Source organism: Panthera uncia, chromosome E1 (genome assembly GCF_023721935.1).
Source record: "Panthera uncia isolate 11264 chromosome E1, Puncia_PCG_1.0, whole genome shotgun sequence".
NCBI lineage: Eukaryota > Metazoa > Chordata > Mammalia > Carnivora > Felidae > Panthera > Panthera uncia.
The window spans coordinates 20,074,840-20,101,836 of NC_064814.1; the positions used below are offsets into that span (position 1 = coordinate 20,074,840).

At 49.5% G+C, this 26,997-nt stretch overlaps 1 protein-coding gene across 1 annotated transcript in view; it reads right to left on the minus strand.

Moving 5' to 3' along the window:
* The window catches only part of WIPI1 (WD repeat domain, phosphoinositide interacting 1), a 30,603-nt gene extending 4,475 nt beyond the window's left edge, over positions 1-26,128 (minus strand). Inside the window, exons 1-10 of the mRNA XM_049636402.1 lie at positions 25,941-26,128; positions 20,212-20,294; positions 18,678-18,847; positions 13,957-14,053; positions 4,798-4,895; positions 4,100-4,192; positions 3,328-3,398; positions 2,404-2,511; positions 983-1,147; positions 111-218 (exon numbers count right to left, since the gene is read on the minus strand). Coding sequence (XP_049492359.1) covers positions 111-218; positions 983-1,147; positions 2,404-2,511; positions 3,328-3,398; positions 4,100-4,192; positions 4,798-4,895; positions 13,957-14,053; positions 18,678-18,847; positions 20,212-20,294; positions 25,941-26,020 — 1,073 coding nt within the window. The 5' untranslated portion in view covers positions 26,021-26,128. The remainder of the gene's footprint in view (positions 1-110; positions 219-982; positions 1,148-2,403; positions 2,512-3,327; positions 3,399-4,099; positions 4,193-4,797; positions 4,896-13,956; positions 14,054-18,677; positions 18,848-20,211; positions 20,295-25,940) is intronic.
* Between the last annotated feature and the right edge of the window lie 869 nt (positions 26,129-26,997).

Below are 26,997 nucleotides of genomic sequence, written 5' to 3' on the forward strand. Positions count from 1 at the left end.
ACCAGCCAGGACGACAGACAAGCAGGGCACCGAAGCTTGTCGTTCTTGGCCACGTGACGGCTTTACACAACCAGCTCTTAAAGAGGCTTTCTGAAAACTAGTCTCTTCACCTGTGGGTCTTGATTAAGACACATTCTCCTCCGTCCTGAGGGTCCAAATTGTAGATGTAAAGGTGTCCATCGGAAGACGCGACCAGGAGTCTTGGCAGTTTCTGGATCCTAAGAGCCAAGTAAAATACGTGCTGTGACCTCAACAGAGGCAGGTAACCGGGTTGGCTTCAAATGACACAGCCTCCCCCACCCCATGACCCCAGGCTCCTTCTCCTGCCTTCAGGAACCCTTTACCCGGCCCACTGGCCCCAGGTCCTGGGTTTCTGGCTATTTCTTGGCATTATGACCTAGTGATCCACCTCGAGGATTATTTCTCATCTTGGAAGACAACTGTGTGGACGAGACAAACGACGTGTGCGTCTGCTATTACTCTGAAAAGGTGCCACCGAGGAAATCAGCGGACCTGAGTGGGACATGGCCTCTGGCTTATGCGTGTTTCTGCCTTTAACCGTGACGGAAAGGACAAAGGACAAAATCGGCTGGCTCGTTTTAGAAGTTTTAAAAAACGTTCGCCTTCCTTAACAAACTCCTTCAAGCTCCTTGGATGAAACATCTGTCGACCCCACAGGCGTCGGAACCTACGGAGCCGGAGTCTTTTTACAGAGTTACTTAGAAGAACGGGAACTGTTTTCGAGACAGCGTCGGCAGAACCACAAGGTTCAAGTTCCCACGCCAGCTCACGCCCCCCCCCCCCCCCCCCCACCCCCCAGAACACACGTGACAACCAGAGAGGGCGGCGGCTGACGGCCACGGCCCTTCTTCGGGGCCTCCTTCCTTCTTTTTCTCCTGGCGCGTGTTCGGGGACCTGTGCGCTTTGGGCAAACCGAGCCGTAGAAGGTGGTGCCTGCGACAGCGGGTGGCGCCATACGTACGTGGAGAGGGTGCAGATGTTCCTCTGCCCAGAGAAGTGCAAGCGCCCGGTGGCAAAGGCCCTGTCCTGGTTCATCATGTCGGACACCTGGGCGGGGAGGTAGTTGGAAGCGGCCATGAACATCTTTCCCATGTAGCCAGTCCAGGTGGAGGGCTCCTCGGGTCGGCTGCGGGGACAAGGCACAGGAGGAGGGAGGTGGGCACCGGGCCAAGGCTCGGCACAGCCCCGTGCTGTGAGCGGCGCTCACCGCAGCGGGAAGGCACTGTGCCCTTAGCATAATGTTCTGCCCACCTGGAACGGCTCGGGACATGCTATTCTGGCAATTCTGAAAGGGCATCGAGTGCTCGTTTGTCCTTCGGAAGGACCACTGCGAAGCTGTTAAGAGCTTCCCAACGCGACCGCTTCCCTACATTAAAAAAGTTGCAGGTGATGGTTCGTCTGGTCTCCGGACTCCTAAGAAGGGGGCCAGGCGAGGGCACGAGATGAGATCGCCGTGTGGACTCGGAAAACTAAGCTCCAGCCTGGCTCGGGCCCACGGAAGGACGCCGCAATCTCAGCGGCAGGGCCGCCCCGGCCAGACTGAGTGGGAAGCAAACCTCCGGGCAGGAGGCCCCGGGCGCTGTGTGATTACAGCCCTGTAGCCACCCTGATCCCCGGTGAGCCGCGGCGGTAGGGAGAACTCGAGGGGACCCGGTGCACCCCCTGCGGTCCTCCAACGCCATCCCAACGCGGCCGCCAGACGGAGGGGGCGGGCACCGGTCGCCGGGAGGTGACAATGGGTGGGGGCACACACCCGCCTCCGTGCTCGGCGCACCGGGCAGCGCCTCAGGGACCGGGCTGGCCGCGTGCTCCTGGGAGCACCTGCCGAGAGGCCCCTTGTCTACAGGCCCGGAGCTTGGTCGGGAGCGCGGGCTGGAGCTCAGAAGCACGGGGGTTTATTTCTCACTCTGTTACCACCCGGCTGGGGACAGTCACGGGCACTGAAAGTGGGCGCGATGGCAGTGGTTCGTCTGTTACTGTTTGGATAGCTGCTGCCGAATACTTATTGGTGCCCGTTGTGTGCCAGGCGCTACACCACACGCTTCAGGTCGAGGAACCCGCCGAACGCTCGCAACAAGCCCGAGACGCACCGCTGAGTACTTTGTACGAAAGCACAGAAAGCGGAAATCACCTGCCGGGGTCTCGGAGCGCGTGAAGGGGCAGAGGCGGGGTGTGACCTCGGGAGGGCGGCCCCGGGGTCTGCGCTCCCGTGCGTTCCACCACCGAGGTTCTCCCGGCAGACACTCACCACTCCCGTGAGGCCAAGTAAAGCCGAGCGCATGGCACTCATAAGGAGTCGCTCGTGCGGACAGCGGTGGCACAGGCGAGCCAGGGCCTGGCCTCTCCAGCCTGACGAGTGTTGTGCGTCTGGCAGTTACTCACCTGTTGGTGAGGTGCTCCAGCTTGAAGATGTGCACGGTCTCGGTGTTGCTCGAGGCGCAGAGGAACTGCGAGTCCATACTAAAAACTAGGGAGCTGATTGTCACGTACCTAGGAACACAGCGACGTATAGACAGACTACTGAGCCAGGAGCATGAGGGTGATCGCTTTATAGCTCAAAAACCAGCTTGGTAAGAGAACTGAATGTGTCCTGGAGAGTCTGGGTGTTCTAACGTCTCCTTGACATTGCATCACGCACACTTAGAAATTAGCATTGGGAGGACTGGTAAAGGGTCCCCGTCTCGGGAAGAAACAAGGCACCGCCCCTTTCTGGCATCTCGTTAGTTTTCCGGCTGTTCGGGCACCGATCGGGCTGCAAACGCTGCAGCCGCTAGGATCCCGGCCCATTCACTTTACAAGCTGCTTCTGGATGGTGATTTGCTCGCCCTCTCATTTCTCCTTTGCAGGCTGCCCCCGCACACCTGGGAAAAGGGCTCTGACGGCCGAAATCCTGTGTGAAAGCGGCAGCCGAGGGGGCACCTGGGTGGCTCTGTCGATTAAGCGTCTGACTCTTGATTTCGGCTCAGGTCATGATCTCAGGGATCACAGGGTGGAGCCCTGTGTCGGGCCCTGTGCTGAGAGCGTGGAGCCTGCTTGGGATTCTCTCTCTCCCTCTTTCTCTGCCCCTCCCACATCTCAGAATAAACAAACAAACAAGCGAGCAAACCCAGCAGCCATGCTGTCGGGTGCACGAAGCACCCAGCACGGCATCGAAGGCAGTTACCCGGGGAAGTACAGTTATATCTCCTCCGGGGGAGAGGGGGGCACAGAGCCACCCTCCGCACTTGCCCCAGCGGGCCGCCAGCCCTGCGCTGCGGGCGGGACTCCGGTGGGTCCCGTAACACGGGCTTCACGGTGAACACAGACCTTTTCATTCCTCTCCGAAACTCGTAGAGCTTTCGCCCGTCAGGTACAGAGAACACCCGGATGACGGTGCCCTGAGAAAGCAAGCAGGTGGACATTTTGTACCATTGATGGCCTCGGACAGAGACGTCCCTTCAGAGGGGAGCTTGTTTTATTGGTGTGGAACACCTGTCTCTAAGGGGGAGGCACAAAGTGTTGAGCATAGGGGGGTTTTGTTTGTACGTTGCCAGAGAAGCAATTCTTGGCACGTTTGGGTCCCTTTTCCCTCCCCACCCTGCACCCCAAGGCTCTGTGTGTGTTTGCTCGAAATGCTCAGGCTTCCTAGAATATTGCCTGTCCCTGTCAAAAACCACTTGTGCTTCGTGGCATTTGAAATTCAACTTGATCACCTTCCCTGACCATTCCAGTCAGAAGAGATCAATTTCTTCTGAAAGCACAACATTTTGTTGACACTGCTTATGAAATGCAGAATCTGTCTGCATCTGGGGATAACGAACGCGCACACACGTTTCTCAATAAGACCACCAGTTTCTGTGCCACATATCTCATATCCTGCCTAGCACAGGTCTTTGGTCTGTTGAATTAATAAACGTATCAGTCTATGCAGCGTGCGTGGGTCAGAGACTCCCCTCGGATATGGACTCCGAGTGGGTCCAGAGACCAGTCAGTCCTTGTCCCCAGTCTCATCTCTTCAGATCTTTGGTCCTGAGGGAGCCATCCAGTGGAGCCCTGACCTGAGAGCCCCCTGAACACGAGGTGCAGGGAGTGAACTCACTTTTTCAGATGCGCTCGCTAGTTTGGAGCCCGAGGCATTGAAGGTGATGGCGGCCAGCGTCCCCTCGTGGGCAGCAATCGTGCAGACAGTTTTCTGTTGGTAACAAGGGAAAATGGATATCGATGCTGGGGAAGATCCCTCTCCTCTCTCTTTTCTTCCCAAACACCCTCCCTCATTTGCTGGGTGCCCTGTCTCTCCCTTCCCACTGGCCATTTCCAGAGAAGCCGTTCATCCTTTCCGAGTGTATCTAGATTCTGCCTCCAGAGCCCTTCTGTCGCTACCCCTTGTCCCGCCCTCGGGATGACGGACAGCCAGCCACATGCCCCACGCGGGCGATGCGGCCGTGGCTGTCCTCGCACGCAGCTGTGGGTGACTTCCTGCAGCCATCGTCTCCGTGAAGCCTCAGAGAGCAGGGGACAGGGCATGTGAAACATCTGCACACTGTCACCGGCTGTGACATGGCACAGCGTGACACTTTCAGTCTGACAGTGGGCCGCCAGCTGGCGAGCAGTTTCTGCCACACTGTGGATGTCTCGCCGGGCCAGGCGTGCTGCCTCACGGTCACATTGACTGATGGCAGCGAGGGCAATATTACTGCCTTGTCCTCCACACCCCACCTCCGTGGCCAGGACAGACCCCCCCCCCCCCCCCGCCCCAAGGATGGCTTCTCCCTCCACACCTCGCCCCTGCCAGCTCACCAGGGAGTGTCCGTCGTAAAGCACAATCTCGCCTGTGGTCAGGCTTCCAGGATAGGCCACGTAAGAATTGGAATGGTTGATAGAGAGGGCACAGAGACCTGCAAAGAATGAACCTCGGATGAAACCCTGCCTGGAAAGGGCATCTGAAAACCGCGCGACTCCAGTGCCACCTACTGGCGAGGGGAGGAATAGCCTAGCCGATGTTGACTTTTGAGGAGGTTCTTCTAAACCTTCTAATTTACGCCCTTGAAGTTCACAGGGGAAGACCTCATGACCTCATGACCAGCCGTGTCTTCTCCCCAGAGAAGCAATACGAACTCAGAACACTGAAAATGCTCTTCTTGCCATTTCACCCCCCCAGGCTCTGAAACCACATCCACTTCTCTTGCGTTACCCTCCAAGGCTGTAAGAGAAGTTACTCTTCACGGAAATAAATCTTCCTGCTATGAAAAGGCAGCATGTCGTAGCCTTCCTGCAGGCGATTAACCTGCAGCTGGCCAGTCATGTCAAGATGGAGAACAGGAGGCGGAGGTTGGGGGGAAGGACCCATTTAGAAACTGCCCCCTATCTAAGCCAAACGTCCTGCCTTGAGAAGAGAGATGGGGGCCCCCAGAGGTGGAAGCTCATCTGAGGGAGGAGGGCCTTTCTTTTAAATGTTTATTTTGAAAGAGAGAGAGGGCAAGAGTGCGAGTGGGGGAGGGGCAAAGAGAGAGGGAGAGAGAGAATTCCAAGCAGGCTCAGCCTTGTCCATGGGGAGCCTAACTTGGGGCTCGACCCCACGAACCACAAGACCATGACCTGAGCTGAAATCAAGAACCAGACACCCAACCGGCTGACCGAGTCACCCAAGTGCCCTGAAAGAGGACATTTTGGATTGAAGATGCCCGGACAATATTCTGGAAGGGTAAACAGCCAATGACACCATTGAGCCGACCTAAGTTATTTTTGTTTATGAGGAGACTCAAGGCGGGGGGGTAAGTCCGAAAAGCGTTTAAGTAAAGGATTTTCACAACAATGGTCTGGATTAATAGTAGAAGTGTATGTTGACAGAAGTGAATTCAAAGAATTGTTAGAACCAAAAGCATTAGCAGCATAAGCTCTTCGCGATTAGGCAAGAGAGACATCTTTTTAAATACAAACTGCAACATCTTTGTGACAAGTCAGCATATGAAATGGGTTAATTACATTATAAAAACTTTAGGCTAAAATGTACCCAACCTAATCTGCTGGGGGGAAGAGCAGAGGAAAAAAAAATCCATCGTTGAGAAGCGAAACCCAGGTCCTCCCTCCTGCTCTCTGGCTTTGTTGAGGACATAGCCAGGGCTGTGCCCTTGGCCCTCGACATACAGAACCGTGGGAGGAAAGTGACGGGGCCCAGAGCCCTTACCTGTGTGCCCCGGCACCCTGCAACCCCTGCCTGTACACGATCACTCTCAGCCCCACCCTTAGGAAGGGACTCTCATGTCTCCCCAGTTCTGCCCGGGCGACAATGCCCCATCTCCTCCGGGCTCTTTGCCACGCAAGCACAATTCCGAGAGCAGCTGGCAGGCAGAAGGCACTGTGATCTTGTGAAACTCGTGGAAAGGGAGGGAAGCGCATTGGGAGGTTGGGGCGGCCTGCGCGGTGGGTTCCCACAGGGCTGCTCAGCAGAAGGGATGGTTGAGAGACTGGATGTGGCAACAGGGGAAGGGCTTGAGGACCCCACCAAAGAGTTAAGATCTTACAAGTGTGGTGGGTACGTGCTGGACGTTTCTGAGCACGATGTTTAAAAAAAAAAAAAAAGCAGTGTTGAGGGGTGGAGGGGGGAGGGGGACATGGGTGATGGGCACTGAGGAGGGCACTTGTTGGGATGAGCACTGGGTGTTGTATGTAAGCGAAGAATCATGGGAATCTACCCCCAAAACCAAGAGCACACTGTAGACACAGTATGTTAGCTAACTTGACAATAAATTTTATATATATATATATATATATATATATATATATGTATATATATATATGTGTATATATATATATATATAAAGGCAGTGTTAATCAAAACCATGATGAGATATCACCTCACACCCACTAGGATGGCTATAATCAAAAAGGCAGATAATTGGAACCCGCCTACACTGCTGCTGGGAAGGTAAGATAGGCATGGCTTTGGAAAACAGTCTGGCAGTCCTTAAAAAAGTTAAACATAGAGGTATCCTATAAGCCCCCAATTCTACTCCTAGGTATGTACCCAGGAGAAACGAAAACGTACAGCCACATAAAAACCTGTATACAAAGGTTCGTAGCAATATCGTAAGAGTCCAAGAGTGGAAACGGGGGCGCCTGGGTGGCTCAGTCAGTTAAGCATCTGACTCGATTTGGGCTCAGGTCATGATCTCACAGTTGTGAGATCGAGCCCCGTGTGGGGCTCTGTGCTGAGCACAGAGCCTGCTTAAGATTGTCTCCCTCTTCCTCAGCCCCTCCCCTGCTCCTGCTCTCTCTCTCTCTCTCCCCCCTCAAAAAAAAAAAAAAAAAAAAAAAAAAAAAGGAAACAATGTAAATGTCTATCAGCTAATGAATAGCGGTAAATAGTACCCTTATGATGGAATACTATTAGACAATAGAATGAATACATGCTCTTTTTTTTTTTTAATTTTTTTTAACGTTTATTTATTTTTGAGACAGAGAGAGACAGAGCATGAACAGGGGAGGGGCAGAGAGAGAGGGAGACACAGAATCTGAAACAGGCTCCAGGCTCTGAGCCATCAGCACAGAGCCCGACGCGGGGCTTGAACTCACGGACCGTGAGATCATGACCTGAGCCGAAGCCGGATGCCTAACCGACTGAGCCACCCAGGCGCCCCTGAATACATGCTCTAATATGTAAGTGAAAGAAGTGGGTCACAAAAGACCACATATTGTATTACGATTCCACTTACGTGTAACAGCCAGAATAGATAAATCTAGACAGACATGAAGTAGATTAGGGTTATCTGGGCTGGGGATCCAGGGGGTGATGGCTTAAAAGGTATGGGGTTTCTTTCTGGGGTGAGGAAAAATGTTCTCAAATTGTGGTAGTGGTTATACTAAAAGCTATCGAATGGTGCACCATTTAAAGTGGGTGGATCACACGGCCTGTGAATTAGGGCTCAACCTCGCTGCTAAGAAAAAAAAAAAAAAAGCCCAGTGTTTTGAGAATATCCGTTTGGCAGGGCTAGGCTGAGGACGGGCAGTCAAGACTCAGGCCTGCCATCTACTGTGTGGCCCCGGCTGAGTCATCGGAGGGCTTTGGAGGCCACCTGCTCATGTTTCGCGACCTGAGGGGGCTACAGCGATCTTCCCAGCTTTGACATTCTAAGACGCGAAGTCTGCATTTACTGACACCCTCTCCCTGAAGATATCAAGGCCCATCTTTGTGGCGGGGAGAACGGGAGGTATTTGGGCAGAGAGCTTGGACAGATACTTTCAGTTGCCATTTCGTGTTTTGGTGTCTTGTTTTTTGTTAATTTAATTGACGTGTAATTGACATAGATGAGGTTATGTTAGTTTTACATGCACCACATAATGGTCTGTTATTTGTCCTGCATCGTGAAAGGATCACCGTGCTCAGTCTTGTTAACAGCTGCTACTGCACACAGTTATGAAAGTGTTTTTCTCGCGATGACAGCTTTGAAGATCTTTTACCAACTTTCAGCGATGCGGCCACCATGCTGTACGTGACATCCCCGTGACTTACTTACTTGACAGCTGCGACTTCGTACCTTTTCACCCCTCTGTCCATTTCACCCGCCTCCAGCTCTCACTCCCCATAATGCCCTCACGGCCCATCCATTTTGTCCCAAATGGCAACAGTTCCTTTTTTTAAATGCCTGAATAACATTCCATTGCGCATATATATATATATATGCATATGCATATATATAGGTATGTATATATACATATATATGTGCAAATATTCTCTCTCTCTGTCACACACACACACACACACACACACATTTTCTCTATCCATTTACCCAATGGACATGGTTGTTTCCATGTCTTGGCTATTGTAAATAATGCTGCAATGAACACGGGTGTATAGGTGATCTTTTTTGGGTTAATGTTTTCTTTCTTTTCCTTTTTCTTTTCTTTTCTTTTCTTTTCTTTTCTTTTCTTTCTTGCATAAATATCCAGAAGTGGAATTTCTTGGTCATAAGGTAGTTCTATTTTCAATTTTTTGAGGAGCCTCTGTACTACTTTCCGTGGTGGCTGCACCAGTTTGCATTCCCCCCAACGGTGCACGAGGGTTCTCTTTTCTCCACACCCTGCCAGCACTTTGTATCTCTGTCTTTTTGATAAAAGCCATTCTGACAGTGTGAGGTGAACTTCAGAGTTTTTTGTTGTTGTTGTTGTTATTAAAATGCAAACATCCCAGAAAGGAGGAAAGGCTTCAACTTCTTCAGCCGACATCGAACTTTCTGTACTAATAGAGAGTGAAGTGACCCTAGATTCTAACAGGGAAAGGATGATGCCACGGACGGGCATACTCTGACACATAACCACTCATCTGAGAGCTTCGCCTCTGGTCTCACATCTCTGCCAGTGCACTTCAATTTAGCCAAGGGACCCTGCACACCAACCTTTGCGGACTTAATGAAGGTCCCCAGAAATGCTTACTGTGAGTTCCTTCAGTTTCCTATGGTCCAGTTCTCAGCCAAATCCAATCAGCTATAAGAATGCATTTTTATTTCTTCTGAAGCCCCCCAGGGAGAGCATTAAGAGTTTGCTTCAGGCTTAGATATTACCTTCCTACCCGTCTTCTGTTTCCATCACAGATGTCACATAAAGCCCTCTTGAGGAAGGAAATAAGCTTTGTCTCTGATAACATTTTATAACAGAAAAGTCATAGTGTAAAAATATTTGCAAAGTCCAGAAAATAGAAAGCGAGAAAAAAAAAATCACTCATTATTCTAAAACTCAGAGGCTTTGCACCATTCTCCATATTTGAGCATATTTTCTCCTAGTCTTTTTTCTATATAGGAATTAGGTGTTGGTGTGGCTTTTGTATTTATTTTAGAATGGATACACATTCTCATAAATCACTGGCAGCTGTAACTTCCCTGAAATTGTTGGGCTGTGATTCTTCTGCGGCTGGAAAAGAAGTGCCTGTTATCAGTGCAAGGACCAACAGGGTCCTCGGCTGGAATTGGAAGGAAGTCCTAGGATTCTAAATCATCCTCACCTGGGTATTTATAGTGCAAGTTAACAGTGATTTATACAGTGCGGTTCCCTCTGGGTTGATGACTGTCTCAGCATATGTTTTCCAGTTCTCAAAAATAGACAGAAATCTCTGTGTTTGCAAATGTTCTGGGTGACTGCAAACGGAGAGCCATCTACCCCATCTGTGTGACCCTTCTCAGAAAGAGCACTCGCTGGGGTATAAACCGCTACTTTGTTCTGTTATACGCACTGCTGTGTGGTATAGACTGCTCCCTCAGTACTCGTGGAAGGTCGTTAAGATCTGCAGTTGGCAGAATCTGGATGGAGATCTCCACCCTCACTGCTCAGCACACAGACTGCTGTGCTAGCAGGAAATTAACTCTGAGCCCCGACTGGCCAAACTCTTTAAAGGAAACAGCCTGCAATCTTTGACACAACAGGAATGGCCACAACACGAACACAGACAAAAGGAAGGAAATTTACAGCTGCACTGGATACTGAGTAGAAGCAAGGGTAGAGTTCTGTGTATGTCATTTATTTGGCGCTCACTAGTTTTCAATACACTCAGAATCCGTGCGCTCTGGCCAATTGGACGGGGGACTCTGTCTCCTTTGTGTACCCAATAAGGAGTTATCAAACCAAGAGCCGGAGTTCCTGTCTTATATTTTCATTTAGAGAATAAATAAATGAGGGAATGAGAAGCAAGGAGACTCCTGGTCACTGAATACTTTATATTCCTGGGTTGGACAGCTCAGAGTCTGCTGACTGTTCTTGAGCAAGAAACCGGGCACGTCACTGCGAGTGCAACTTTGACCGTGTCAGGCTGCCCTCCGGGCAGGGGCTGGAGTAGTGAGTGAGCCCGCCTGACCCGGAGAGCCCTCCGTGCCTTTGCTCTCGCTCGCTCGCTCCCTGCCCTCAGTTAATCTTCCCCAGAATGACTCTGCGGAGTAAATGTTATCATCCCCGTTTTACTGGAGCACAAAGGGGGCTCGGTGGAAGTTAAGATGCTAATTATAAATTTCAGCATTTGAAAAAAAGTCTTGGGCTATCTCTCCAAAGAACATCAAAAGTGTCATAAGGCATATTTTGGTCTTTCGACCCACCCTGTGCGTGGTCTTTCAGAAGGAAATGCTAACTCTGCCCTTGAATCCATTCATAACGTTTATCTGGGACAGAAAAAACACCTCCCACTGTTTCTAACTTTTCTCGAGATAAAATTATTCCTTTACAAATAACACCCGTTCTCTCTAACAGAAAACACAAAATGCCCACCCTTTCCAACCTTCTTTCCTCCCCGTTTAAACTGCAAAAAGTGAGGCAACCAAGGGCTTTTCTGAGCTGAGGAAAACAGCTACATTTGCTAAACATTAAGAGTAGATCGGGAGAAAGTGCTTTTCCTGGGAGGAGTGGGGCCAGTCCTGCAGGCAGGCCGAGCGTGTCCCCGCAGAAACACGTGAAACTGGCCGATGCTAACACACAGGCCCCTCCACTGGCGAGGGTGCTGGCTGTGCGAACCCCCGGCCTTTCCAGAGAAATGGAGAACCCAGGCCGCCTGGGTGGTCTCTGCCCCCAATCTGTCAAGGTCAAGTTCAGGTCCACCCCACCCCCCCCCCACCCCCGCCATGTGTTCTGCTCAGATTCCGCAGCACCTCCCCTGCCCTATGGGAAGAGCACATCCTCCTTTGAACTGTCCGCACTGCAGGGTCCCGTGCTGGGTCCTCGCCCCGCAAGGTGCCAGAGCCCGTCTTGGGCTGTGTCACCCAGCACACGGTCTCCAGGGACCGGTGGGCTAGATCTGGGGTCCCTGCTGGGTGTGTGCATCTGTGCCTGGCGGCACCTACTGTGGCAGCAGGTGCACGGTGCCTCTGCAACACGTACGTTTTCCAGAGCAGCTCAGCCTCACGTTCCTAGAACAAAACACTGATGGCCCGTAGCTCCTTCACTTAAAGTCATCATCTCACAGAAATTTAGAGCGGCCAAAATGGCTTTGATCACTTATTTATTTAAAAAAATTTTTTTTTTCTGGGGCACCTGGGGGGCTCAGTCGGTTGAGCATCCAGCTTCAGCTCAGGTCATGATCTCACGGTGTGTGGGTTCGAGGCCCGCGTCGGGCTCTGTGCTGACAGCTCAGAAGCCTGGAGCCTGCTTCCGATCCTGTGTCTCCCTCGCTCTCTGCCCCTCCCCCACTCTCACTTTGTCTCACTCTGTCTCTCAAAAATCAATAAATGTAAAAAAAAAGTAAATAAATAAAAAATTAAAAAAAATTTTTAATGCTTATTCAGTTTTGAGAGACAGAACAGAGTGTGAGCGGGGCGGGGCGGTGGGGGGGGGAGAGGGCAGTGGGGAGAGGGAGATAGAATCCAAACCAGGCTCCAGGCTCCATCTGAGCTGTCATTACAAAGCCCAACGCAGGGCTCGAACTCATGTGCTGCGAGATCACGACCTGAGCCGAAGTCGGACGCTCAACCGACTGAGCCACCCAGGCGCCCCTGATCACTTATTTTTTTTAAGGTTCATTTTTATGTATTTTGAGAGATAGAGAGCAAGTGGGGGAGGGGCAGAGAGAAAGGGAGACAGAATTCCCAAGGGGGCTCTGTGCTGACAGCACAGAGCCCGATGTGGGGCTCGATCTCATGAACCCTGAAATCATGACCTGAGCCAGTCAAGAGTCGATGCTCAACCAGCTGAGCCGCCCAGGCGCCCTGCTTTGATCTTTTAAAATCTCTTTTTTCACAGCTGAGATTTTAAAGCACTGAAGTTGGCAGCAAAGGGCCATCTGTATGATTGAGAAGGGGGGACGGAGAGGAGGCATAGGAGATTTTACCGCATGGCAGCCTGTGGGCGGGTGGCTTTCACAAACACAACCTCTTGTAATTCTCAGCTGATCCTGCGAGATGGGCAGTACTATATCCCATGTTACAGATAAAAACAAACAAACAAACAAACTGAGGCCCAAAGAGCCTAGTGACTTGGGTTGGGCCATACCGATCTTGAAATTCAGAGAAAGTCAAAGAATTAGGAAACTGCTGTAAACTGAAGCGGTCACTTACTGAGAAACTAGAATATAATTTACAAATGTTAACCTGAATCACGGGGCGCACAAATTATTCTAGTGTGACGACTCTCCACCCTCCTGCACAACGAAGGACTTCCTTCTCGTTTGCTTTTTTTTTTTTTTTTTAATGTTTATTTATGTTTGAGACAGAGAGAGAGAGAGAGCATGAATAGGGGAGGGGCAGAGAGAGAGGGAGACAGAGGATCCGAAGCAGGCTCTGCACTGACAGCACAGAGCCCGACGTGGGGCTCGAACTCACAAACCGCGAGATTATTATCTGAGCCCAAGGTGCACGCTTGACAGACGGAGCCACCCGGGTGCCCCTCTTGTTGACTTCTAGCTTGGGGAAGTCATCTGCTCTTTCAATCTACCAAGACCAATCAGTTCCCATTCTTAACACGAGGAACTTACCAAACGGTATTATATCTGAAGAGTTTAGTTCAAAACCAGTATCCTAGCGCATCGCCCGAGTAGAGAGATTTCACCGTAACCTCATAAAACGCATTCCTCACAGCCTCTCTCCTACTCGTGCAGACACGCCAAGTCAAGACCTGCTTCTGAGCATTACACCTGCTCTGCCCTGAACAACCACAGAAAATAATTAGGGGTAAACACCTTTTAGCATCAGATGCATGAAGCCTCCTACCCGTCTGCTTTAAATGCCTTGACACGTTCACTGAGAGTGGGTCCCAGACGGAAGGGGTTTCTCGCAGGCTGCCGTGGTGGCCACGCCACTGTGCTGGAGGACGTGGGGCCCGATATGGTTGGAACCTGGCCCCACGAACGCAAAGCGCCGAGGTGAACACCACCAGGACTCAGACCCCACAAATGCTGCTTCGGGTTTTCAACTGAGGAGGGAATCCAGCCCGTGAAAGGAGCCGCTGGACATGGGATTTGTGGGGGGGCCCCTCCCCGATTCTGGGACTCACCTGCTGGGTTGGCAGGAATATCCAGGATGGTCTTCAAGAGCTTCATGTCTTTGATGTTGTGGATGTAGATGGCCTCCTCCAGGCACACCAGCAGCCTCTGTAAGCACACAGACCCATCAGTCCACAGGGCCGGTTCCTCGGAAAGAAGCCGACCAAGCCGAAATCGCTCATCTTTCGTGCGAGCCCTGACTTGATGCCAAGCCTCCTAAAGGAGGCAGAATTTGTTTCTAATGTTTGTTTACTTATTGTTTGGCGTGCACGGGAGAGAGAGAGCAGAGGAGGGGCAGAGAGAGACGGAGACAGAGAATCCTGAGCAGGCTCTGTGCTGACCGGTACAGATGGCGGGGCTCGAACTCATGGACCGTGAGATCGTGACCCGAGCCTGAATCAAAGAGTCGGGCACTTAACCAACCAAGCCACCCGGGAGCCCCAGTAAGGGAGGCAGGATCTTGAGGATCCATGTGAAGATTATGTTCCCGTCTACACACGTGCGCGCACGCACACACCCGCACACACACACACACACACACACACACGTGCGCGTGCACCTGAACAGAAGCATAAAATACAAGATCTTAAAATTTCTCATTTAGAGATTGAGGTTCTTTTGGGGGAGGGGTACTTGTCCCTCTCTTTAGCACAGGGATTCCCGGACACTTCCTGATCAGACTCCCTTTGCCATTTAGGACAATTTGGGGGTAATCTTTTTGGTCCCCGTTCCCACCAAACAGGCTCCCTTTCGGCGCTCATAACGAAGCCTCCCTCTTGTACAGACGTGGGTTTCTTTGCTCCCTCTGTATTGCCGATTGTAGGTATCATCCCCTCCGAAGAATCGCCAGCTCTACCTTCGTTCGGCTCAAGTCTCCTCCAGACCCACTTCTGCGTACTCTCTCCAGCCCTCGTAAAGGGAATTGGAAAGCCCTTCCGCCCTCGTGTGTACCTCCTGTCCCAGGTGCCCCCCCGCCCCGTGCCCGGCTCCTTCCGCTGGGCCCCCCTTTCCAGTGCAGGGAGACCCTTCTCTTTTCAAATGAGGCTTTCCAGGCGTAGGGTTTCCTCCCGATGGCCATGCTCTCGACCGAGTGGAAACAGGCCACGGGGTGGACGTTGGGTGCGTAAAGGGACGGAACCCGTAGCTCAGCACCAGTACAGACGTTGGGTGCCGGTGAGGGGCTGTTGGGAAGGAAGTTTTGGTGGGGTAGCTCTTTCCTCACTCTGAGCAGCTGCCCACGACCCCTACACACATCTGACTCGCCTTCCTCTAAGCTAGTGGTTCTCAGGCTCTGAGGAGGCATCCGAGCACCTGAGGGGCAAGGCCTGGCCTATCCCTGGAAATTCTGGTTTGGGAGGTTTCAAGCAAGTACCCCGGGTGATTCTGATGCACACCTAAGTCTGAGAACCACTGTTCTCAGGCCAGATCCTTTTATCCTAAAAGACAACACTTGGAGACAAAGGCACCTAAAAATACTACAACCCCCCCCCCCCCCCAATAAACCCTGACAGGCTCTCCTCCAGGGAAAAGCCTGCCCTGTTTTCCCAGTAGGACTTCTCACAGCTCAGAAAAATGGGGACCGTCACCTTTACCGGGCAGAAAAATAAAATGTAAACACCTTCCTCGATTTTCATTAAGGCTTTGTGGCCGCACAGAGGTCTGGGTGCCTAGGGGTAAAAAAATAATTCTAATAGGGCCTCAGAATTGTTGGCAGACATTAGCGTTTCTCTGTGAAATATACATTCCCTGATTCACCCTATCACTTCGCCTTTTGCCAGCACTTACTCTGGCTTGGACTACAGTACTCTATGCGTATGTTCTTAGGTTTCCGATATCCTCCTGTATCCCCACACCCAGGGCCCAGGATAGCGGGTCCGCGACGTATGCCTCACGTAGAACAGCCTCTACATCCAGTTCATCCCACCCGTCCACATCTTTCCCACCAACTCTCACGGCACCAGATGCTCTGTGGTCCACTTGGCCAACTTCAGGTGACCCCTGCCAGCCACAGATAAGAATTAAACGGGAGGGAAACAGAGAGATAACAGCGAGGCGGAAAAAGGAGGCACCATATCCCAAGTTCATGTGCCAGCATGCTTCCGGGGTGAACGTGGCCCTAGAAACTGCTTTCTTTAGCAACCAGTGTTCAGTCCCAGGAGGACCCTGGGTGGGACTTCAGTCCTGCTCCTTCCTGGTCACTTTCGCTCTCATCGACTCTTTCAGGTTTTAGAAGTAACAGTTCCTTTTAGTGATTACAAAAATATTTCTAGGGGCGCCTGGGTGGCTTAGTCAGTTGAGCGTCTGACCAGCTCAGGTCACGATCTCACAGTTGGTGAGTTCGAGCCCCCATCGGGGTCACTGCTGTCAGCGCTCAGCCCGCTTCAGATCCTCTGTCCCCCTCTCTCTGCCCCTCCCCAGCTTGCGCTCTCCCCAACATAAATAAATATTAAAAAACATATATTTATAGTGTCTGCCCTTGAGCACCACAGATTTAGATGCAGCCTCAGAGGCTCCAATCCAGGGAATCTTCATCTGGACAACCAGGGCCTCTCGGAACAGATGGTCCGAGCACTGTCACAGTTTACAGATGGAAATATCTCGGGGGTGTCGTCTTTATTCCACAAGACACATTTCCTCAATTAAGGACAAGGGGAATAACACCAACCGACAATGGAAAATACCACAATTACTAAATATTCTTCCTCTCTATATATTTAGAAGAAAATAGGGATTTTTCTCTCCCCGTAACTCCCTCCACAAAAAAGGATGGTTTCCTGTTGTTTTTAAGAAAGGAACTGCACCACCCCGAAGACCCGATGGAAGGAGGGCCACGGCGGGCAGGATGTGCGACTCTCGCCCTGTTCGTTTCCGGCAGGGGGCGGCAGAGCCTGGGCATCACAAAACCATGGCCCCGCGGGGCACGGGGTGGGGGTGGGGTGGGGTGCTGCAGCAGGTGCCCACCCAAAAGTTGCTAAGGCCCAAGCCTGTTTGTTTTAAGAAAAGCAAAGCCCAAACATGTTCCGCCAGACCTGTTTCAAACCATCTTCTTAGGAAAAGAAATGCTAAAGAAGAGAGAGGTGTAAGCAGGTTCCAGGGAACTTGGCCATTGGTGGTGGAGTGATGCTAGGTTCACTGGCATTCCAAAGAAGCTGAGGGAGGAGGCCCTCACTAGCCATGGCATTCTACTGAGGACAGGGTGGCATCGAAAGGCTAGCAGACTCGGACACTTGAGTAATCCTTTGTCTCATTTGCTAATGACAACGTCAGGGCGCAAGTAAGGGAGAAATCATAGAAATAAATACCGTACGTACTATGGGAGGGTTGTGATCTCTATAGGACTTTTGCTTAAGCAACCTTAAAAAGACAATCAGGGGCCAAAAAAGGAGATTTAATTTTCATATACTGGCTATTACTGTATTCATGTGCTACCAATTCCAGGGAGAGCCCCTGGGCCAAGCGCTGGGCTAAAAGCCTTCAAGTCGAAAACTCTCCAACTGCCTTTCCCTCCCTGGCCAAGAGCCCGCGCTCAAAGAAATAATCTCTTCCTTCTCATAAACAGAAGAAAGCACTTTGTTTTCATCTGTTAGCTTTTAATACTTTAGGTAAAAGGAAGAAAACCGTGTTCTTGATGAATGCAATGGCCTCCACCATCCTGGGGATATTGAACTGAGTAGAAAGATCTGCACGGTCACATAAAGAATCTATCTGTTTATTTATTTAATTAATAGGTACTCGGGAAACAGGTATTTGTTGAGCAATTTTTTTCTACCAGGCACTGTCTTTTCTACCAGGTCTATAGAAGTGAACAAAATGGATACAGTCCTGTCCCTTATAGGATTTAAAAATCTAATAATTTTTTAAATAAAGTTTATTTATTTTGAGAGAGAGAGAGAGAGAGAGAGAGAGAGAGAGAGATCGTCAACAGGGGAGGGGCAGAGGAGAGAGAGGGAGAGAGAGACAAATCCCAAACAGGCTCTGTATTGTCAGCCCCACGAACTGTGAGATCATGACCCGAGCCGGAACCAAGAATCAGACACATAACCGACTGAGCCACTCAGGCGCCCATAAAATCTAATAACTTAAGAGAAACTCTGCTAATACCCCCAAATACTTATTTAACAAGAACTCCGATTTTTAAAGAGAATATATGGTATATCTGAGATAAGAATAACCCTTCCTTTGACAAAGAAAAAACTACAAGGATGATCTGTAAGGGTGAGCTGGGAAAACCCAAGGAGAGACAAAGAGAAGGGTCAGTTTTCCAACTGCCTTCAGAGCTAGCCCGGGGGGGGGGGGGCCACACTCATCCTCAGGGGTTTCATTCTGAGAGGCATTACTGCCGGTCTGCAACAGATGCCACCGTCCAGGGCCGTCCAGGGCCCAACCAAACCAGGGAGAGATGTTCTTCCGGGTTCAGTGCCCCTGCACTAGCTCACGGGACAGCGTCAGAGCCGGACTTCCGCCCAGCCCGCATCCAGCGGAAGAGGGTTCGCTCTGCCAGTGGCCAACGTTGGAGAAAGAACACGAGGCAGAAGGACCAGGGAGGACACATCCCTGAAACAGGTGCCTGGAGTGGGCTCGAGATGTCCCCATAATACTAGGCCTGAGTATTAAAATCCCTTTGGGCATCTGATGTTTGTTTTTAGAAAGACTCATCTTTAAAGACACTCATCTTCTCCTTTGGTGCCAATTAGCAGAAGCCTCGGAGCCCCGGGCGGTTCTCCCCACTCACCTGCCGGTTCAGCCTTATGGACAAGATGTTGCTGGAATAGTTGTAATTACAGATCTCCGTGCCTTTCTTGAAGTGATAGACGTTCATCTGCCGCGGCTTTGTGTGACTGACCACCACGACCAGGCTGCTGGAGAAGAGGCGCTCCACGATGTAGACATCCGGGATTTCGTCTGGGAGGGAAAGGAGGCTGAGGTGACACAGATTTCGGCCTCCGGGCACCGAGCCCAGCTCACACCAGTCAGCCAGCGGCCTCTACGTCTCGCACGTAGATTAGCACACATTCGCAGTGACTGGTTTTTTCCCCTACAGTGAAGCTTTGCCTGTTTCCCAAGGGAGCGGTTCTGCAGCCCTTTCCAAGACCCGAAGAAAACGTTAGTGACCAGAAGGCAGAGTCGGGTCTTCCAGAGATTTCCCCGGGTGCCTTCCGTGGGGCAGAATCGTCTCTAGGGCACCAGTGTGTGCTCTGGAAACTATATTGGGAGGTGTGGACAGTCTCGGCCCACCCTTTCTCCACGAGAGGTTTCCAAGGGTTGACTACTCTGGGGAATCCCTGCTTCTGGAATTCTGGTCTTTGTGGCCAGCAGGTGCCATGGGGACAGCCATGGTGGGGTGGGGGCAGTCACAGAATTACATCTGTGCCCCTCCCTGTCTTGCTCCCCTCCCTGGTCCTGTCTGGAATCCCTTTCCTGTTGAAGACAATCTGTGTGATGACCAGGGAAGGGGGTCTGTGCTCAGGAAGAAGGTCAGTCAGTAAGCCTCCTGAGCTCCCACAGGTAGAGACCTCAGTGGTTTTCTGAGAACATTCTTTCTCGGATGCGTGCCTTCCTTGTGCTTAGGCAGGACCCACAGGGAATAACATAGGACAGATACAGAGCAAAGTATTCATGAAAATGGCATAATAAAAATAACATCTTACAAATACATTAGCGACCCAACGTGTTCATTTACCAAACCACCTTCTTTCCAGGAAATCCAAAGACTGCATATTCTTCTCCATTATGATGACACAAATTATTACTTACCCTGAGATATTAAGAGAACTAATTTTTGTTGTAATAATCACTAAGAGTACTCCAACATCTTCAATATGATCTATGCAAAGGGGATAGCGCTGCTTGGTTAAAACAAAGAAAACACTTCCATGACCGAATGAATGTTACCAACATTCTACAGTGCCAGTATGACAGCAAAAAAAAGAAAAAAGACAAACCCATAAGTGACCTGCTGATAGCACAATGATCAAAACTGATGACTGTGCATAAAAGTCTATGAAAAAGTTTAACGACGAGGTTTCAAACAAAGGATTTCTTAATATAAAAAGAAAAGGTTACCTAAGCTATTGCCAAATCTAAGTGCTTACTTGTGGTTTTACTTTTTAAGCCAAGTGGAGGCAATGATTTATATTTAAGTCTGAAAATGACTGACTCCTTCAGTTTGACAGTTACGGGAGAAAAATGCAGACGGCTCAGGAGCACCGCAGATTAAAGTCTAGAGGAAGGATTCGGTGTCCCCGGGATTTCACACACACACTTACTGCTTCCATGGACTTGGTCCAGTTGCTCCACAGAACTCAAAGAAAACAGCTTATAACCGGCTTTGGTTCCAATTGCTAGGGATCTGTGGAAGATAATACCACGTGGGAATGAGGTTCAGAGAGCTGAAACTCATCGAAGGAAAGTCAAACCTCCCAGGGACGGTGCTTTCCCAGCGAGGAAACAGGAAAGACGGAATACGTAAGAATACTCATCCTGCACTACTCCCAACACGATCAGGGGTCTTCTGGTTGTCTGAGAGGTACTTTGCCAAGAGGTCAATTTTTTTATTTATTTTTGCTTAAAAAATAAACACACGGTCATAGTAGGCACAGTCATTAGTAGGTACAATTTAGTGGATGCTTCCTTTCATCATTTTCCATGAAAACACCGCAGATGCTTTTTACCAGTAGCTCTCATCCTTAAATGTACATTAAATTCACTTGGGAAGTTTTTAAAAAATACTGATGATTGTCTATCGCGGCTCCTCCAACACTGAGCTTTTTATTTAATTGGATTCTTTTCTTTTTTCCTTTTCTTCTCTCTTTTCCTTCCTTCCTTCCTTCCTTCCTTCCTTCCTTCCTTCCTTCCTTCCCTCCTTCCTCCCTCCCTCCCTCCCTCCCTCCCTTCCTTCTCTTTGTCTCTCTCTCTTTTTCTTTTTTTAGTTCAAGTACTCTAATGTGCAGCCAGGGTTGAAAACTCTGTTGTATACCACGTTCCACAAAGCTAGTATCACAACCAACCAACAAAACAAAAACTAAACACATCTGGAACGGTATGGGCTAAATAAATCTTGTTTTCTTAATTTTTCACTTTCGACCAATAGATACAGAAAGACCGTTTCCTTGGCCAGTTTCTTTGGCCACAGGATGAAAGCAAACGAGTCCATTTTGTTCGCAGCTGGGACCCCCTTCCAGATCCCTCCCGCTTTGCCCTCAACACCTCAGCGATGAGCAAAATCTCACACAGGGCACACTTAGAAAAAGCGCTCCGACCTGGAGCACCTTCACCCTGGGAAAATGGGATGTCAGAGCCGAAAGAGACCTTAAAATAGTCCTAAGTGGACTAAAAATTAGCCCAGCTTCCTCATTTGAAGCAGGTCTTTGAAAAGGTGAGATCCATTCTGCACAGGGAAGCATATACTAATATAAGCAGTTGACTGGGGCGAGCCTGATGGCCAAGGCTCTTGTTTCATCAGCCTAAAAATAAAAAAGAGGAGGTCATGTGGTTTTCCCTGGAATTGTTTTTTTTCTACCCAAACGTTTGTTGTTCCCCGGGACACAGGGAGAGGAGGCTGCGGTCAACTCTCAATCAGTGAGGTAGTTGCTTGGGTCCCGCAGTCCTCCACCTGCTGGGGGGCTGACCTGAGGGGCAGGACAGGTTCCGGAGCAGCGTCAATGATGACCAACGGCACCTGGAGAGGCGAGAGGCACGCCCCCGGCATCTTACAAGTTCACAACACGGCCGCCACGTGCAGCAAGAGAGTGAAACTGGGCTACTGTCTTATACCGCATACAAGTATGAACTCAAAATGGATTAAAGACTTGAACGGAAAACCCGAAGCCATAAAACTCCTAGAAGAAAACATAGGCAGCAAGCTCCTTGACAGGAGTCTTAGCAATGTTTTTTGGCTCTGACTCCAGAGGCAAGGGAAACAAAAGCAAAAACAAAAAGGTAGAAGTACATCAAACTAAAAAGATTCTGCACAGCAAAGGAAACCATCAACAAAATGAAAAAAACCCACTGAATGCGAGAAAATATTTGCAAATTATATATCCCTTAAGGGGTTAGTATCCAAAATATATACTGTATATGGTATAATATAAAATAAGAAAATACATATTATCTTTGAGTATATGTAAAACAAATATATATAAGTATATGTAATAAATATGTAAAATATATATACAATAAATATATATAAACTAAATATATATAAATATACATAATATAAATACATATAAATATATTTTATGTAAGTAAAATATAAAACAAATATATAAATATATAAAATAAATATGTAAATATATATGAAGTGCATATAAAATATTTTTAATATATTTTTATAAATATATTTTTATTTATAAAAATATATAAATATATAATACAGTAGATAATACTGCATTAACTTTGTAGGTATAAAGAAAATATATAATTCACGTAACTCAATAACAAAAAAAAAACAACCTGGTTAAAAATGGAAAAGAATCTGAATTGACAGTTTTCTAAAGCAGCCGTGCAGATAACCAACAGATTCATCAAAAGACATTCGGTATCACCAATCATCAGGGAGATGCAAATCCAATTCACAATGAGATACCACCTTACACCTGTAAGAATGGCTGTTATCAAAAAGACAAGAAGTAGCAAGTGTCGGCGAGGATGTGTTGGAAAGGTGATCTTCGTGCACTATGGGTATGAATGCAAACTGGGGCAGCCACGCCAGAAAGCAGCGTGAAGATTCCTCAAAAAATTAAAAAGAGAACTACCCTATGATCCAGCAATTCCACTTGTGGGTATCTTTCAGAAGAAAAACTGAAAACACTAACTCGAAAAGATGTATGCACCCGTATGTTCATTGCCGCGTTATTTACAACAGCCAAGATATGGAAGCGACCCAAGTGCCCAGCAGTGGATGAACGGATAAAGAAGACACGGCATGCGTGCACACGTGCACACGGGCGTGTGCACACGCACACACACTCCGCTTCTCAGCCATAAAAAAGAACAAAATCTTGCCATTCGCGACAACGTGGATGAGAGCACTGTGCTAAGTGAAATGAGTCAGACAGAGAAAGACAAAAATCACATGATTTCACTTATACGTGGAGTCTAAGAAAGACAAAACAAAACAAAACCCAGACTCATAGTTACAGAGAATAGACTGGTGGTTGCCAGATGACAGGGTTTTTTTTTTTGGGGGGGGGGGGGGGGGGGGATATGAAATTGGTGAAGGAGATCAGGAAATACAAACTTCCAGTTATAAAATAAATACATCATGGGGACGAACGTGGAGCACAGGAAATACAGTAAGTAATATTGCATTAACTGTGTAGGTTGACAGATGGGTTAGTAGGCTTCTCGTGGAGATCATTTCCCAATGATACAGTTTGATACAAATGTTGAATCACAATAGGTTGTACACTTGAAACAAATATAATGCTGCATGTGTCAACTGCACCTGCACTTTAAAAACCTCCTTTTTATTCTATGATTCAAAAAACTTTTTTGATATGCCCTGTAGTGATTACTGTCTTTAAACGTTCTTCACATGGACTTTTTCACATAACTATAGACAAGTTTAGCGGCAACTGAGGTTTCTAAAGCTTGTAAGTAAGGGAAAAATGTAATGAGAGTCTTGTGATATTAACCGAAAGATTTGGTAATTTAAAATAATTTTCAGGGATGCCTGGCTGGCTCAGTCGGTAGAGCGTGTGACCCTTGATCTCGGGATCGTGACTGCTAGCCCCACGTTGGGTGTAGAGATTGCTTAAAAATAAAGTCTTTAAAAAATAAAAATTAAAAAAAATTCAAACATAAGGCCTGCTCCCAGAAGAATTTTATACATGAAAAAATAGCAGTGTGGTTACTATTATGTTTTAAATGTTGAGCAATGGCCACAAAGGAGGCTGAATCAAGGAATCCAGACTAAAATCCTATTTTATCCATAAGGGCTTCCTGCAGGAAAAAAAATAAATAAATTCTCATCACCTCTCACAGGAATAGAGCTTGGGACAAATATGTGCCACCAGTCAAATGAAAAAATGTACCCACAGTGCCTAGCACAGTGCCAAGCATGAAGTATGATCAAAGAAGACTCGTAAAGGTTAGTTGCACTACTGGATTGCAAACTCAGCCTGCACTTACAAAGAAAGACACACTGATACTCCTAAATGCATACGTAAGGGGCTTGACTTATTTTAAAATCCAATGTCATATCCTCTGTGGCTCAAAGCAACTGACTCTGACAAAAACTTTTATTTATAGGTGAGACAGAGCTGTCCAGCAAAGCCTTCATCCAAGAAAACAGAACTGACCATAGAGACGAAGGAAATTAACTTTCCAAGCACCCAACAGCTTTGAAAATAATATTCTTACCCAAGTGCCATAGAAAGCTGGGACTCACCCAGAGTAAAAACTAACCCCACTTAAAAAAAAAAAAATCTGATACACGATGTTTATAAAGCAGAACTTCGAACATTTACTGTGAACTAGCAAACTGACTCCTTTCCTTGTCCTGTGTTCGGTTGGGAAGGAAAACACTCTGGCATTTCAACAGCCATCCTCTCTTGCAAAATGCTTCTTACAAAATGTCAGAATTTTATCTACACCATCATTTCTGTAAACTGCGGGTCTCAACCCATGAGGAGATCTTAAAAACAGCTCATGAGTCACAAACAGCTTTAAAAGAAGGTATCACACTATATAGAAAGAGTAAACACTATTTAATGAATCACCTTTGGGAGACAGTCTATGTATGTGGGTATCGGGGGGTGTTGTAACATGCATTTCTTATTGTGGACTGTGGTCAAAAAAGGCTTAAAAGTCACCCATCTAACCAAGCCGTCCAGCTACCCAATTACCCTATTACACATACTTTTTTTTTTTTTCCGAACAAAGGCATATTGTTTGGCATAGGGTGTTTTTAAACAGAAACACAAAGGGAATGGAAGCCAGAGTTACTTATGGTACAGGATGGCCTTAATTACACCAGTGAATGTTCAATATTAGCACAGCCCAGTCACAGGCGGCCAAAGCACAAGCCTGAAGCCCATTCCAAACAAGGAACACGACAGAAACTGGTACAGCAGGAAGTAGGAACCTGGAAAAGTAGTCATCCCTGCTTGATGCTCGGGGTGCACATTCCCAAGAGATTATTCCATATGGTCCCCAGGACTGGCGTCTAACAATTCCACGCAAAGAGGTAAGGAAGCAGGCGTTCACTTGTAAAGGACTGAATCTTTGAGAGGTCTGAAATACGGTTCAGCCTCTAACTCTCTGGCCAAAGTCCAAAAGTGCACATCGAAGTGAAACATTACAAGTGCACTCAAAAAGCAACAGGGTGGAGCTCGCGCTTCTCAGAGAAGGCAGCCGGGCCCGGGAAAGGGCTCGGGGACTCGGAGAAGAGGATTCTGCCTCGCCCAGGGGGCTGTGTGAACACAGTGAGAGGGGGTGGAAAGGCGAGATGCCCCGAGCTGGGCTGGGACGAGGGCTGGCCTGGCCGCACGGATAGGCTGCCTCTTTGTCCCAGGCCCTGCCCAGATGCCACGTTGAGATGCTCAAGGACAAATGGGAAAGTTTTTCCTGTACTCTCATCTTCCTGGGCCCCAACAACCTCGCCTAGGGTCAACTTGCAACTTCCCCCTCCTCGCCCATCTCCTTTGTTTTGGCCTCTGCCCCTCCTTCCGAGACCCCCACTCGGGGCACTAGCCTCTGCCCCACTGGATCCGTAGCCTTCTTCAGCCCCACTGCGCCCGCGAACTCCCTCCCTTCGTGCTCGGCCGGCCGCTCCTGGCCCTCAGCCCACAGCGGGGGTGGGGGCGCTCGAACCCCCGCAGGGGGAGAGGGAGCCCACCCAGACCGTGCGGGCCGGGAGCCGCCCCTGCCGCGCTGCCGCGGCCCTCTGGAGGCGCAGGCCCGCGCCACTCCCGCTACAAGTGGCCGACAGGACAAGACCCCTGCTCGCGACTTCTGCCCCCCAGCTCCCCGCAGAGCAGGCGCCGCGGCTTACGTGCAGTCCTGGTTGAAAGAGAAGCAGCTGAGCGCCGCCTCGACCCCGCCCGGGGGGCCATCCGCGGCCTCGGCCTCCATCGGGGGCTCGACCCGGGGAAGCCGCAGCTCCGAGCCGGCGACAGCCACCTCAGCAGCCCGCTGGCGCCGGCTCCGCGGGCCGGGTCGCGGCCCCCCCCCTCCGCTCCTGGCCCCGCCCGGCCCTTCTTCGCTCCGCCCCGTCCCCGCTTCGCTCCGCCCCCACGCCCGGCCCAGATCCTCCGGCGCGTCCGAGCCAAACCCGGCAGCTGAGGGGGTGGGGTCCCCACCCTCGGCCGCCATTGGCTATGACTCAACGCCGCCGCGCCCCCTTGGCCAATTGACGACAGCTGTGGGCTGGACCGCCCTGGTAGCGACCCGCCCCCAGCTCAGCGACGCGGCTCTCCATTGGGCGAAGGAGGGTGACGCAAGGCTGCAGGCCACGTGGTAGTGTTTTCATTGCCAGAGGCTGCGAAGCGGAAGTCCGGAAGAACCAGTGCAACTGAGGCCCGACCTGGTGGCCACCTTCTGGCATCTGCCGTGGAGCTGCGGCTGAGGGGGCGGGCGGACGCGCTCCGTCCCACCCCACCCAAACCCCTGTCGCGTGTAGCTCTCCGTCTATTAAACTTACGGAGGTTAGTAGCGTGAGACGCCAAAGCCCCACCCTTTTACAGAGACTTCAAACTGCTTTGAGAAAAGCCAGACAGATCGCACGTTACCTTCCCGGGTGCCCTGCTGTTGAGAACTCTTTCTACATGCCCAGCGCTGTGCTAACCGTGTATGTTATCTCTTAGAATTCCTATAAAACAAGAATATATACTTTCTGCCCAATTTTAATAAGGAGCAACTGAACAATTAAGTAATCTGTCTGAAGTAACAGAATAAATGGTAGAATGTGGATTTGTCTCAACTCAAGCTTCGTGCACCAAGAAATTCTCCTAGGGAATTTGGCAAAACCTATCTGATCTATAATTGGAAAAAAAAAAAAAAAAGGAAGAAAATGTCTATAAGGTGGCGTGTTTGATGAAAGGGATGAGGTC